At 39.6% G+C, this 16,264-nt stretch overlaps 1 protein-coding gene across 3 annotated transcripts in view; it reads left to right on the forward strand.

Moving 5' to 3' along the window:
• greb1l (GREB1 like retinoic acid receptor coactivator) overlaps positions 1-16,264 on the forward strand; it is a 351,285-nt gene that overhangs the window by 207,482 nt on the left and 127,539 nt on the right. For all 3 annotated transcript variants that reach the window (XM_043688237.2, XM_043688239.2, XM_043688240.2), the window contains one exon: positions 2,713-2,872. In XM_043688237.2, coding sequence (XP_043544172.1) covers positions 2,713-2,872 — 160 coding nt within the window. The remainder of the gene's footprint in view (positions 1-2,712; positions 2,873-16,264) is intronic.

A 16,264-nucleotide genomic window follows, 5' to 3' on the forward strand; every position in this document is an offset into this window, starting at 1 on the left:
TACATCAGTTGTGCCAGATGTCCTCATCTCAATTAATCCCACAAATTAAGGCTAATTCAGGTGTCACGTTAGACCCATGAGAAATCAACAAGACTGCATGTTCTGCTACAGCAGATTTTGAGACCGTTTTTGAGAAGATTAATGTTCCTATTATTGATCAAAATGTGGTGAACGAATTGGAACAACCTATCACAGCAGTAGAACTTGAGGCTGCGGCTAGATCACTGCAAAGTGGTAAAAGCACTGGACCCAATGGTTTTCCGGCTGAGTTTTATAAAACATTTTAGAAAAAGCTGGCTCTGCTTTTGGTAGATGTGTTTGTTGAAGCATTTATTTCTAGCTCTCTTCCTCAAACTTTAACTCAGGCATCAATTTCTTTGCTTTTAAATTGTTCTATAAGTGTGCTAAATGTTGACTTTAAATTATTGCCAAAGCTGTTGGCCCAACATTTGGAAACCATCCTTCCATCTATAATTTCCGTGGATCAAAGTGGATTTATTCGCAACAGACACTCCCTTTTTTAAATCTTAGGTGGGTATTCAACGTTGTTTATAATTCTTCCCCATCCACTCTCCCTGAGGCTTTGATATCTTTAGATGCTGAAAATGCCTTTGATAGAGTGGAATGGAATTTTTTTTATTGTGGAGAAATTTGGCTTTGCGGAAATATTTATTTCCTGGATCGAACTACCGTATGTACCGTATGTATGGCCTCTGTTAGGACCAATAATATGAACTCTGACTATTTCTACAGTTAATGTTCTACTAGACAAGTTTGTCCTTTGAGACCACTGCTGTTTGCCATTGTAATCGAACCGTTGTCAATTGCTCTACGGACTCATCCTGATTTTTCTGGCATTACTAGAAATGGTGTGGAGTTGAAGGCTGCCGTCAATGCAGATGATCCTTTGCTGTTTGTCTTGAACTTATCTCTCTCCATTCCCACCGCATTTTTAATTTTAGAATCCTTCAATAAGATTTCTAGGTACAAATTGAATCTTAGCAAAAGTGAGATATTTGCTATCAATAAACATGCCAGGGAATACCCACTAGATAATTTACCATTTAAAATTGCTAACTATGGTTTTGTTTAACTTGGTGTACACGTGGCAGATATACTAGGCAATTTGTACAGGAAAAGTTTTGAACCATTACTGGTACAAATTAAATGAGACTTTCAACGGTGGTCCATCCCTAATTTGTCTGGTGCTGCTAGAATTAATTCCATTAAAATAAATATTTTTCTATGATTTTCTTATTAATTTTAATGCATACCAATATTTCTCCCCTTTCCTTTTTCTGTAAAGTAGATAGTTTCATTCTTGAATATATTTGAAATAAAAAACTCTTTATGTTACAAAAACAGTTGTTCCAGATACTAAGATACTAGGTGGAACGGCGCTTCCGAATATTTAGTTTTATTATTAGGTAGCAAACATTAGAAATTTGAACTATTGACTGCAATATGAGAACCTTGATGCTCTCCCAAATTGGTTGACTATTGAGGCAAATTCCACCCATTCAGTGACATTGAAATCTTTATTGCATTCACCTCTCCTTTCTTCAACCTCTATTTACACAAATAATGTAGTTGTTTTATCCAGCATTAAAATTTGGTTTCAATTTAAATGGCACTTTGACTTTCAGTCATTTTCTACTAAGGTGCCAATAGCGTTTAATCATATTTTTCCCCTATCTTTAGTGGATAGTGCCTTTTCTGATTGGGGTAAGTTAGGAATAAAAACTGTGAAAGATTTATATGTTGATGGTGTTTTTGCAGCTTTTCAACAATTAGTTGATAAGTTTTCACTTCCTCAAAGCCACTTCTTTAAATACTTTGAAGTTCACAGTTTTGTCCATAGTTTATTTCAGGTTATCCCCGTCCATCCTAATGATTCTGATTTTGACATCTTTCTAGAACCATTTTCCTCATTACAGGGGGCTTTATCAGCTATTTATTCAAACATCCATGAAGTATGCTCAGATTCTCTTGATTCTATTCAAACTATCTGGGAGGCAGATCTGAAAGAGGTAATTCCAGATGATGTGTGGGATGAGATTATACAAAGGGTGCACAGAATTTCTTTCTGTGGAAAACAATGTTTTAGTCAATGCAAGATTCTACACCGCGCCCACTACACCAAAGCAAACCCCAGCAAATTATGACAACATGGCTAAGAAGTTATGCCAATAGAAAAAAGTGGAAAAAGGAGATAGGTTGGAAAATGTTGCTCCTGCTTTTAATTTTCCTTCTCTGTTCTGAAGTGCATTCTCATAATGGGGTACCAATAAATTGATGATTTACAGAATCTTGTGGAACTGTTGGTAGTTTCTTTCACCTAGCCCATGAAATGCTGCACATTACAGATTACAATGGAACTTCTAAGTCTATATTACTATATCTCCAGATTTACTAAAATGCTTTGCAAATGGTTGTCAAAGTTTAAATATCCACAGCTTTGATGCTCTGTAGTGCCAACTAAATTAACTACAAGTCATCTTGGAAAACTAAAGTTGCTCAAGAAGAATTACTGCACTGCTATATGAGAAAGATTAAATAGGCTGCATTTAAGTTCTTTTGAACCATATTTTTAAGATCATCATTGTATTGGAGTCCAAAATTCTAAATATTTGAGGATTTGTACTGAGAGTACTAGCTTTCACATGTTTGCTTTATGCATTGCTCATTTATATTACTTTGTCTTGTTTCCAGACAATGGGAAATTCATATGCTGGGCAACTGAAATCTGCACGCTTTGAAGAGGCTCTGCACAATTCAATAGAGGCATCACTTCGTTCCAACAGCATTTCTCCTCGGCCAATCTTCTCTCAGCTGTACCTTGAATCAGATCAACCACCTCTATCCCCTGAAGGTTGCAATAACTTTTGTTTGATTTCTCTGAGCATTAGAGAAAATGGTTTCCTTTAACAAATGATTTTTTTATTGTTGTCATCCACTCCGGTATTCTCACTTCCTCTTGGACTTCCTTTATACAAGTTTGTATTTGTAGCAAATTGCACCACATGCAGTAACTGTAGACATACGTACGATTTACCGTAGGATCTCATACCATACAAAATCACATACCCTAATGAAATATAATTGAAATAACAACCAAAGCTACTTCTGTTGACGCACAAACTATCTTGCCAATTGGATTTTGGCAGAATGTGGAGAGAATTCATGGATCATTCAGTGTCTATTCAATAATATTTTTAATACCATGCGTTCTAAGTATAGAACTTTGATCATAGCAGGAAGATATATGTATAAGTCTGCTGTGATAATATAGCATATTTTATACCTCAGTATTTCTTTGTTGAAACTAGTTAATTTTCAAGTAATATTTTAGAATGCCTTTAATTAGTCAGTATTCTATGATCAAACAAACTTTCATGAAATTCCTTTTTGTGTTACTCAGGATTCTCACTAATCATTTGTATTGATACAAAGGCAATGTGACCAACCTTTCTTAAAAAAAAAGCTGCGAATGCTGTAAATCAGAAAGAAAACCAGAAGTTGCTGGAAAAGTTCAGTAGGTCTGGCAGCATCTGAGAAGAGAAATGAAAGTTAATGTTTCGGGCCTGGTGACCCTTTCTCGGAACAGTTCTGAGGAAGGGTCACCGGACCCGAAACGTTAACTTTGATATCTGTCCTCAGATGCTGCCAGACCTGCTGAGCTTTTCAGGTAACTTCAGTTTTTGTTTCTGATTTACAGCATCCACAGTTCTTTCAATTTTTATTTAATATTTAATTCATTGCCACATCTCTTCTAGGCATGCCCACCTTGAATTTCTGCTTCTCTCTCTGACGGGAGTGCGGTTCCAACCTTTTTTCACCCATTACACTCATTTAGCAGAGTTTCCAACCTTTACACTCATTTAGCAGAGTTTGATATTTGTACAAATGCAAGATGAGAACATTCTTTTTCACAGTGAGTAGTTAGGGGTTGATATGCACTTCCTCAATATGTGGCAGTGGTAAGTTCATTTGAGACAATTAAGAGGGCATTGGATGAATATTTATATATAGAAATATATGAAATTCTATAGGGGCTTGAACAATGTTGGCTGTGGTAGGAATGCTGTAGCATCATGGCAGAGGTCCACTAAGGCTTTTGTTGACATTTGGAGCAACTTGCTGCATCTTTTAACGTGGATCCGGGCATCAAGGCGAGATTCTTGCTCAGCGGTGGCAAGTTGCCAATGACGGATAGTTGCTCATTAAAGCTGTGTTAATTGCAGATATTGCTTCACTGATATACCACTTCCCATAAGGAAACTAAATGCTGACAGTTCTAGACATGAAAGTCAGCTCGTCACTTGCTCCATAGGACCTCCATGTTGGGCAGCAAGCAATAGTGTCCTATGGCACACTTAATGGGCACCAGCCGTATATGCCTCACATCAAAGGACATTGGCATCCAACATGTACCAACTTCTAAGAACTTGTATGGCACATCTGCAAGTCATACAGAGGATGCTTCTTGGTCTGCAACAACTACAATAATTATAACATTGCAATGGGAGATGCACCCAGCTCCTGGACTGGGCCAGGCTGCATCTCTAGGCAGAAGTGGGTACTACAGATGCTGGAGATGAGTCAAGATTAGAGTGGTGCTGGAAAAGCACAGCAGATCAGGCAGCATCTGAGGAGCAGGAAAATCGACGTTTCAGGCAAAAGCCCTTCATCAGGAAATCAGCTGCATCTCTGGCCTGTTTGCTTGCTATCTTAGGCTCACAGTAAGTGAAGACCATCTGCATGCTCATAGAACACTTGCTTTGCTGTGCCTTGCATTGGCTTGACTTTTAGCACTTTGTCTCTCAGCCAGAGATACCAGGTTTACTTTACTGCTGCAGCGCTGAAGGCTTTACACAAAAACAAGGCCAGAAAGCTTGTCTTAGAACAAAGAACAATACATCGCAGAACAGGCCCTTCAGCCCTCGACGATGTGCCAACCTGTGAACTATTCTCAGCTCGTCCCCCTACACTGTCCCATCATCATCCATATGCTTATCCAAGGATTGTTTAAATCTCCCTTATGTGGCTGAGTTGACTACATTAGCAGGTGGGACATTCCACGCCCGTACCCTCTCTGCGTAAATAACATGCCTCTGATGTCTGTCTTAGATCTATCACCCCTCAAATTGTAGTTATGTGCCATCGTATAAGCTGACGTCATCATCCTCGGAAAAAGACTTGCTCATCCTGTATGTCTCTACCTCTTACCTCTTCTCACCTCTTAGCCTTCTTCTTTCCAATGAGAACAGACTCAAGTCTCTCAGCCCTTCCTCACAGGACCTTCCCTCCAGACCAGGCAACATCCTGGTAAATCTCCTCTGCACCTTTTCCATGCTTCCACATCCTTCCCGAAATATGGCGACCAGAACTGTACACAATATTCCAAGTGTGGCCGCAGTAGCGTTTTGTATAGTTGCAGCATGATATTGTGGCTCCGGAACTCAATCCCTCTATGAATGAAACCTAACACACCGCATGCTGTCTTAACAGCACTATCAACCTGGGTGGCAACTTTCAGGGATCTATATACGTGGACTCCAAGATCCCTCTGCACATCCACACTACCAAGAATCTTTCCATTGACCCAGTACTCTGCCTTCCTGTTATTCTTCCCAAAGTGCATCACCTCACATTTAGATGCATTGAACTCCATTTTCCACATCTCAGCCTAATTTTGCAGTTTATCTAAGTCCCCCTGCAACCTGTAACATTCTTCCAAACTGTCCACTACACCACCAACTTTAGTGTTGTCTGCAAATTTACTAATCCATCACCTATGCCTGCGTCTAGGTCATTTATGAAAATGACAAACAGTAGCGGTCCCAAAACAGACCCTTGTGGCACACCACTATTAACCGGACTACAGGCTGAATATTTTCCATCAACCACCACACGCTGCCTTTGTTCAGAAAACCAGTTTCTAATCCAAACTACTAAATCACCCTCAATTCCATGCCTCCGCGTTTTCTCCAACAGCCTACCATGTGGAACTTTATCAAAGGCTTTACTGAAGTTCATGTATACCACGTCAACTGCCCTACCCTCATCTATATGCTTGGTCACCTTCTCAAAAACCTCAATGAGGTTTGTGAGTCACGACCTGCCCTTGATGAAACCATGTTGACTATCTGAAATCAAATTGTTGCTTGTGAGATGACTATAAATTGTATCTCTTACAATCCTTTCCAAAACCTTTCCTACAACAGAAGTAAGGCTCACTGGTCTATAACTACCTGGGTCATCTCTACTGCCCTTCTTGAACAAGGGCTCACATTTGCAATCCTCCAGTTCTCTGGTCCAAAACCTGTAGACAATGACGACTCAAATATCAAAGCCAAAGGCTCTGCTATCTCCTCCCTAGCTTCCCAGAGAATCCTTGGATAAATCCTATCAGGCCAAGGGGACTTGTCTACTTTCACTCCTTCTAGAATTGATAACACCTGTTCGTAATTAACCTCGATCCTTTCTAGTCTAATATCTCATACCTCATTCTTCTCCTCTACAATACTCTCCTTTTCCTGAGTGAAAACTGATGAGAAATGTTCGTTTAGCACCTCTCCGATCTCCAAAGGGTCCACACTCAACTTCCCACTTTTGTCTTTGACTGGCCCTATTCCTACCCAAGTAATTCTTTTATTCCTCACATACCTATAGAAAGCTTTAGGGTTCTCCTTTATTCTATTTGCTAAAGACTGCTCATGTCCTCTCTTTGCTAATCTTAACTCTTCTTTAAATCCTTCCTAGCTGATCTGTAACTCTCCATCACCTCATCTGAACCATCTTGCCTCATCAACACATAAGCCTCCTTCTTCTGTTTAACAAGAGATGCAATTTCCGTAGTAAACCACGATTCCCTTACCGTATCACTTCTTCCCTTCCTGACAGGGACATACCTATCAAGGACACGCAATATCTGTTCCTTAAACCAGCCCCACATTTCCATTGTCTGCATCCCCTGCATTTTGCTACCCCATTCTATGCATCCTAATTCTTTCCTAATCGCATTATAATTGCCTTTGCCCCATTGATAATTCTTGACCTGTGGCATGTATTTACCCCTTTCCATGGCTAAATGAAACGTAACTGAATTATGGTCACTCTCTCCAAAATGCTCACTTACAACTAAATCAAACACCTGGCCTGGTTCGTTACCAAGCACCAGATCCAGTGTGGCCTCTCCTCTTGTCGGACCTTCTACATACTGTGTCAGAAAACCCTCCTGTACACATTGGACAAAAACTGATCCATCCGACGTACTAGATTTATAGCATTTCCAGCCAACATTGGGGAAGTTAAAGTCCCCCATAATGACCACCCTCTTCCTTTCACTCCTACCCAGAATAGTTTTGCCAATCCTCTCTTCCACCTCCCTGGAACTCTGCGGCGGCAGTGTATTATACCCAATCTCTCATAACCCACCATCCTTTTGGGATCTTAAGGAAGCTTTCTGAAAACCCAAGTACATCATATCCATGTTTATATTTTTAACTGATCTACAGTAAAATCCTCAACAAGCTCTTGGGTTGTCAAGATTTGTCAAACATGATTTCCCTTCCAGTAATCTCTATTGACTGCCCAACTATAACATTACTTTCTAGATATCCAGTTATTACATTCTTTATAGTAGTAGATTCTAGCATTTTCTCTGCTAGTGATTTCAGATGAACAGATCTGTAGTTCCCTGGTTTCTTTCGCCTTCCCTCCATAAAAACCTTAATCTGGCAGAGTTCATTGTTTCCTGTTCTGGAACATGACACCTTTTCATTGTATTGTTGGAATATTTTCTGTCCTTCTAACCATAACAAGAAGAAATGAATAATAACTTGATTTTTTTGCCTTACATAGAATCATAGAGTAATACATCACCAAAACAGACCTTCTGTCAGGTCAGTCCATACCGACTATAATCCCAAACTAAATTAGTCCAATCTGCCTGTGCTTGGTCCATATCCCTCCAAATATTCCTTACTCATGTATTTGTCAAAATGTCTTGTAAATGTTGTAACTGTACCCACATCCACTATCTCTGGAAATTCATTCCACTTACAAACTGCTCTGTGTGTAAAACAAAGTTGCACCTATGTCCTTTTTTAAAATCTTCCTCTCACCTTAAAAAATATGTCCCCTGGTCTTGAAATCCCCCACTCTTTTGAAAAGACACCTGCCATTCACCTTTATCTCTACCCTCATGATTTTATAAATCTCTATAAGGTCACCACTTGACCTCCTACACTCCAGTGAAAAAAGTCCCAATCTATCCAGCCTCTTCTTATTATTCAAACTCTTAATTCCCTGCAACATTCTAGTAAAACTTTTCTGAACCCTGTCCAGCTTAATAATATCCTTCCTCTAACAGGGTGACTAGAACTGGACACAGTACTCCAGAAGAGGCCTCTTCAGCATCCAGTACAACCTCAACATGATGTCCCACCTCCTTTATTCAACATGTTAAATGCCTTTTTTAACCATCTGCTGGAGATGCAACACAAACTTGAAAGAACCATGTACCTGAACCCCGAGGTCTCTCTGTTCTACAACCGTACCCAAGGTCCTACCATTAATTGTATAAGTCCTGACCTTGTTTTTTGTAACCAAAATGCAATACCTTGCATTCATCTGAATTAAACTCCCATCTGCCACGCCTCAGCAATTGACCCAAATGATCAAGACCTCTTTGTAATCTTAGATAACCGTCACTGTACACTAATTTTGGTGTAATCTGCAATCTTACTAACCATGCCTTCAATATTCTCAACTAAATCATTTATATAAATGATAAACAAAAGTGGACCCAGCACCGATCCCCGTGGTCACAGGCATCTGGTTCGAAACACAACACTCCATCACCACTCTCTATCTCCTGCTGTTAAGCCAATTTTACATCAAATTGGCAAGTTCATTCTGTGATCCAACTTTATTAATTAGTCCAGCATGCAGAACCTTACCAAAGGCCATACTAAAGTCCCAAGTAAACAACCATGAAGAACTATGGCACATTCTTGCCCTTTGCCATTAATAAACTCCCAGTTCACTTGAGTGCTGTTATTTGACATGATCAACAAGCTGCTGATAGTGTTACTATGGACATCTTGCTGCCCACTACATCTTCCCTTCCTCTCACCAACCTTCCATTACTAAGTTCTTGCTTTCAGGCACTCAAGAATTGCTGGTTGCCCAACCACAGGAACCTCAGGAGCAGTCGGTTATCAGATCCGATACTTGGAGCCCCATGTTCAAATACTGGTGCTGTCTATTCCAGAAAGGTTAGCATGAGTTGCAATCAATACGTGTTGAGCCAAGAGTACATGACTGGGCTGCAGTCATGCCAGGGCTAAAGGACTTGTGCACATGAGGGCAAGGTGGCAAACAAGTATTGCTGTACAGAACTGAAATCAGGATCTTAATGTAGGAGCACATTCAGGGGAACGTAGACCAAGATGCTAGGTGCATTAACTGGTCTGCCAGACAGCCTCTTGGCACAGTCAAGGAATGTGGAGATATTGCTTCATGTTAGCAGAAGCCAGCTGTATGGCAGATTCAGAGACATTTCTTCCTCCGCAACTGTTCCAACCATTGTGTAGACAGGTTGTCTACTTCTCTAGCCCCTCTTTAGAAGGATGCAGCAGATCCAATAACAGATGAAAATATCTCTTATAAATGCTCTGGAGTTCTTCCAGACACTTTACAACTTGGGTATCTGTTGCTTCAAATATCTTCATAACAGGGCTCACCTTAAGTTTATTTGCACAGCCAACAACTCCATATTTGTCAGTCAAACTTGGGAACTGTCATGTCCCCACCTGATGTTACTCCTAGGCAAGTTGGATCCCAGATAGGAACCTGGTTTGATATCATAATTTTATTTGGTTTAGTTTGAATGAAGTGGTCTTTTGCTGAAACAAAATATGCAGTGCTGCAGATTTTGTTTTAACATATCAAACTGATATTTATTACAAAAAAGTTAAATAGAATAATTCAAACTGTCTAATTATAATACAAATTTTACACAGTAAAAGTAAGAAGTTAATATCATCCTACTAGACCATAAGGTTGCTCTCTCATTAGACAGAGATGACTGGTGTCAGAGATGATATATAAGATAATCAGAGGGCTAGATACGGTGGACAATGAGAGCCTTTTTCCTTGGATGGTGGTGGCAAGCAGGAGAGGACATAGCTTTAAATTGAGGAATGATAGATATAGGACAGATGTTAAAGGTAGTTTCTTTACTCAGAGAGTAGTAGGACCGTGGAATGCTCTGCCTGCAACAGTAGTAGACTCGCCAATTTTAAGGGCATTTAAATGGTTATTGGATAAATATATGGATGAAAATGGAATAGTGTAGGATAGATGGGCTTCAGATTGGTTTCACAGATCGGTGCAACATTGAGGGCCGCAAGGCCTGTATTGCGCTGTAATGTTCTATGTTCTGTGGTGGTGGTTTAACCTGTGGGTCATGCTTCTGGCAATGGGAGAGATTGAGAAAGAGAGTCTTTCATCACTCTGCATTGCAAACCAGCTATCCAGCCAACTGAGTTCTCCAAAGCCCAAGACAATAAAAATATAATCTCATATCTGCTTTATAAATTGAAATTAAACAACAGCAATTGTTCAATACCCAAAACACTACTCGTATAATACTCACACCAGTGTCTCTGTCTTCAACACCTTAGTTGTTTTAAATCACTTATGGTTTCAACTTTTAGACTGGAAATGCAGAAAGCTTCTTCCTGGAGCTACCAAATGAGCTGCAATGTACTTAGCTTTAAGTACTTTGTCAAGGTTTTATTCCAACACTCTTCCACATAGACATTCTAGTTCAAGGACTTCACATGCCTGCTCACTCTAAGTCAAAAGTGAAACTAAAAGTCTCTCTCCAAGCTGTAGGCATTCACTTAAGCTTAAAAAATGTCTCAGAACACTCTAAAAAACCTTCAGGCCCCATGATTTGCCCTGCTGCCTTTCATAGCAATCTGAAATAAATAAAAAAGTCATTTCGAACCACACGAAATATCCAAAGCTAGGCATATTTTAGAAGAAATCATCTGCTTAAAGAATAAGCAGTGTTCTAGCTTCCAGTACTTTGTCTATAAAGACATGTAAACCCTTTCGTTTCTTCACAGCTTCTGTTTCTCACTAAGAAAAAAATGCTTTTCTCAGATTCATGTCCCCATAATAAACATTATTTGCTACAGTTTGGCCTACATCTGTAGAAAGGGCAAAAAAAATGTGGCAAATATATAATGTGTTTCAAAATTTTAATATATGCATAAATGCAAATAATGTTACCTCACATACTTAAGATACAAAGCATTGCCAAGTCAGAGCTGAAAGGAGATTTGCAGGATTTTCTGTTGGTCCATTTTTTCTTTATTGTTTCTACCTCTCTCTTTTGAACAACAGAAGGCTGCTGTCTCTGGTCTTAATGAGGAAAAGTACATCACGTATCCCAGTGCAGACAATTGCAGTGCTGAATTGGCCACAGCCCAGATCCATCTTCTCTCACCCAGTACCTGCAACCAATTGATTTACAATGCTGCTCCTACTAAGCTGTCATTTCTTTCTTTAAGTTGTGTGACAATTCATTAACGCAGCCCTGTGAGACTAAATTGATTCAGTGCCTTTTCCATAGGCTGCACAGTACCAAGGCAATGCGATCCAATCTGAATGAATTTACATTTAAATGGAAATAGTACTTTTGTCCTCTTAGTTGATAATTAAGATTTATTGGCCATCATTTTAATCCAAAATACCTCCTATTTTAACAACTGACCCAAATTTATAGTAAACCAAAAGGAAAACTGACCAAGTTAAATCAAAATACAGTTAACCATTAAAAAATAGCCATAGTGCCACCCTGTGACCAGAAAGGCAATCTGTCAATTCTTGTTGGAAAATCCTATTAAAAAAAGAGGAAGGACAAGTTTAAACAGCTGCTGATCCAATTAATTTGAGAAAAATCCATCAGCATTTAGAGACATAGAGATTTACAGCATAGAAACAGACATTTTAATCCAAATCGTACATGCCGACTAGATATCCTAAATTAATCTGGTCACATTTGGCCCATATTCATCTAAACCATTCATGCATCCATCCAGATGCCTTATAAATGTTGTTATTGTACCAGTTTTCACCACTTCCTCTGGCAGTTCATTCCATTCACGGCCCACCTTCTGCATGAAAAGGTTGTCACTTAGGTCCCTTTCAAATCTTGCCTCTCTCACCTTAAAAGTATGCCCTCTAGTTTTGGACTCCCCTATCATGGGAAAAAGATCTTGCCTATTCACCTATCCATACAGCTCATGACTTTATAAACTTCTATAAGGTCACCCCTCAGACTCTGACGCTCCAAGGAAAATAGCCCCAGCCTATTCAGCCTCTCCTGATAGGTCAATCCCCGCAACCTTGGTAACATCCTTATAAATCTTTTGTACACTTTCAAGTTTAGCAGCATCTTTCCTGTAGCAGAGAAACCAGAATTGAACACAGTATTCCAAAAGTGGCCTAGCTAATATCCTGTACAGTTACAACATGACATCCTAACTCCCATACTCAATGCAATGACCAATGAAGGCAAGCATACCAAAGGCCTTCTTCAGCATCCTGTCTACCTGCGACTCCACCTTCAAGGAACTATGAATCTGCACTCCAAGGTCTCTTTGTTCAGCAGTGCTCCCAGGAACCTACCATTAACTGTATAAGTCCTGCCCTGATTTACGCTACCAAAATGCAACTTCTCACATTTTTCTTAAACTCCATTTGCCACTCCTCAGTCTCTGATGTAGTCCTTTGAAATTGACCTGGATTGAAGTCCAAACTGTTCCAAAGGTGAACAGATTGATCAGAAAATATCTACACTCAAATTGACGAATGACAATGATGGTTCAATAGTTAATCAGCTGGACACAAAACAATAAAAAGATTGGGGGTCATTGCTGAAGGCAAATACAGTGTTTAGTAGGAATAGATAAAATTGCTTGTATTCTGGGTTTTATAATAAATGGAACAGAAAATAATGTGCAACGTCTTCAAGCTATTGACCATTTAAACCTGAGAAACTATTTATCGTAGTCCTTAGAAAGATACTAAGGGAACATTGGATGAAAATCAGGAGATAAAAAATGAATAGGAATTTCATAAATCGGGTGAATATTTGAAATGGAAAGCAAAACTTAGAATAACCGTAATTCTAAGATGGACTTGGTGAGAAAATTAATTGTAGGAATGTAGGTAATGGGCTATGTGGGCTGGTTTTGAACTTTCATCCAATTGGATAGACCCAAATTGGACTTTTCCAACTATGATCCAATAATTATATCATAATCCTGTAAAAGATTTGGAACCAGTAATTAGGCAGCATAGGTATGAAGCATCTGAACCCCAAGTCTAGACCAGAACTATAGACCAGTGAGCCTGATATCAGTGATGGGCAAGTTGTTGAAGGGAATCCTGAGGGACAGGATGTACATGTATTTGGAAACGCAAGGACTGATTAGAGATAGTCAACATGGCTTTGTGCATGGAAAGTCTCACAAACTTGATTGAGTTTTTTGAAGAAGTAACAAAGAGGATTGATGAGGGCAGAGCTGTAGATGTGATATGTATGCACTTCAGTAAGGGGTTCGACAAGGTTCCCCATGGGAGATTGGCTTGCAAGGTTAGATCTCACAGAATACAGGGAGAACTCACCATTTGGATACAGAACTGGCTCAAACGTAGAAGAGAGAGGGTGGTGGTGAAGGGTTGTTTTTCAGACTGGAGGCCCGTGCTGGGTCCTCGACTTCTTGTCATTTACATGAATGATTTGGATGTGAGCATAAGAGGAACAGTTAGTAAGTTTGCAGATGACACCAAAATTGGAGGTGTAGCGGACAGCAAAGAAGGTTACCTCAGATTACAACAGGATCATGACCAGATGGGCCAATGGGCTGAGAAGTAGCAGATGGAGTTTAATTCAGATAAATGCGAGGTGCTGCATTTTGGGAAAGCAAATCTTAGCAGAACTTATACTCTTAATGGTAAGGTCCTAGGGAGTGTTGCTGAACAAAGAGACTTTGGAGTGCAGGTTCATAGCTCCTTGAAAGTGGAGTCGCAGATAGGATAGTGAGGAAGACATTTGGTATGCTTTCCTTTATTGGTCAGAGTATTGAGTACAGGAACCAAAAGAGAAAATGCTGGAAAATCTTAGCAGGTCTGGCAGCATCTGTATGGAGAGAAAAGAGCTGACGTTTCGAGTCTAACTAACCCTTTGTCAAAGCTAAAAAAAGGGGAGAAATAGGGAGGTATTTATACGAGGCTGAGTCACAGCTCCAGAAGCAAAGGTAGCAATAAAGAGATGATAATGACAGTGCCTCTATGCACAGATGCTGCCAGTCCTGCAGATTTTCCAGCATTTTCTCTTTTGGTTTCAGATTCCAGCATCCGCAGTAATTTGCTTTTATTTATTGAGTACAGGAGTTGGGAGGTCATGTTGCGGCTGTACAGGACATTGGTTAGGCCATTGTTGGAATATTGTGTGCAATTCTGGTCTCTTCCTATCAGAAAGATGTTTTGAAACTTGAAAGGGTTCAGAAAAGATTTAGAAGGATGTTGCCAGTGTTGGAGGATTTGAGCTATAGTGAGTGGGTGAATAGGCTGGGGCTCTTTTCCCTGGAGCGTTGGAGACTAAGGGGTGACCTTATAGAGGTTTATAAAATCATGAGGGGCATGGATAGGATAAATAGACAAAGTCTCTTCCCTGGGTTGGGAGAATCCAGAACTAGAGGGCATGGATTTAGGGTGAGAGAGGAAAGATATAAAAGAGACCTAAGAGGCAACTTTTTTTCTCAGAGGGTGGTATGTGTATGGAATGAGCTGCCAGAAGAAGTGGTGGATGCTAGTACAATTGCAACATTTAAAAGGCATCTAGATGAGTATATGAATAGAGGGACATGGGCCAGGTACTGGCAGACGGGACCAGATTGGGATGGGATATCTGGTCGACATGGACGAGTTGGACCGAAGAGTCTGTTTCTGTGCTGTACTTTTCTATGACTCTATGACTAAGTCCCAAAAGTCTGCTCTCAAATGAGGAGGCTCGAGAGAGAGAGAGCTCAGCATTTTGATACTCAGACCTTTTATAGATTTTTATAGATATTTTCTAATCAACTTGTTTAGAAATGTTATTACATTTCTTTAGCAGGTGAGATTTGAACCCTGGCTCAGAGTTAGGGCACTATCACTGCACCACAAGAGCCCTCTCAATTATTCATGCATATATTCAGCAGCAGCAGCGCATTCAGGTTCATACACTGATCTTTAGCTTTGATCCTGGGGATCTGAAATATTCTTTGAGGATGCATTATGGCTGGATTAGATGAAGGAGGTAGAAGGTTGAGGAAAAATTCACATGGATCTGTAGAATCACTATTACATGTTTTTGAAACAAAATGGCACCCTTAGTGACATAAACCTAGGTGCTACAGTCATGTTTGTTGTCCATTGAGTTTATGCAGGTTGAACAATGGAAGTGTGAGGGAAAATGGCAAAACAATGTTTTGAATTGACATCTCTGCAGATGGTTCGTACTTTATTGAGAATAAAAATCGCATGTGAATTGTCTTGCTTATACATAGCATGAATCAAATCCTGGGCATGTTTAAGCAGTATATCTGAATCCCATGATTGCAATTTGATTGGCTTAAATAAATGCCATCTCTTTGCAGATGTACATGGAAGGGATGATGCTGTATATTTGCATTAATATTTCCAAAAATATTTCGCTTCTGACAAATTGAAGTAACCATTGAAACACTTTAAAGTTTTGCAGCGAAGCCATCACCATAACTTGGAACTTCCCGAGTGAGGTGGTATGTTAAGGACAATAACATTGGGAAGCATTACCTTACAACACTGCCTTATAATATCAGATTTATCTTGAGTAATTTCAATTGTGACTGCTGCAACCCTGAACCTGTCCACCATCTGTAAATATGAAGACCGAAACCACCTCCTTCCAAGGATTTTGCTTACCTTCTGTCATGTTCTTGGCAATGCAGAGGTGACAGTGATAGAATCAGAATGGTGTCTCAGGATGGAAAGCATGTTGAAGACTTTTGTTCACTAATAAATGTCAACATGTTAAACCATAAAATAACTGACATCTGACTCTTTTAAACTAAGATTGTTACAATTGCACGGGTTTTCAAAAGATAACTTCATTTTATGAAGTAGTTAATTTGCCTCTTGGAATCTAATTATT

The sequence above is a fragment of the Chiloscyllium plagiosum genome, unplaced genomic scaffold, assembly GCF_037043375.1.
Source record: "Chiloscyllium plagiosum isolate Xiang-an unplaced genomic scaffold, Cpla_swu_hap1 HiC_scaffold_4, whole genome shotgun sequence".
NCBI classification, from domain to species: domain Eukaryota; kingdom Metazoa; phylum Chordata; class Chondrichthyes; order Orectolobiformes; family Hemiscylliidae; genus Chiloscyllium; species Chiloscyllium plagiosum.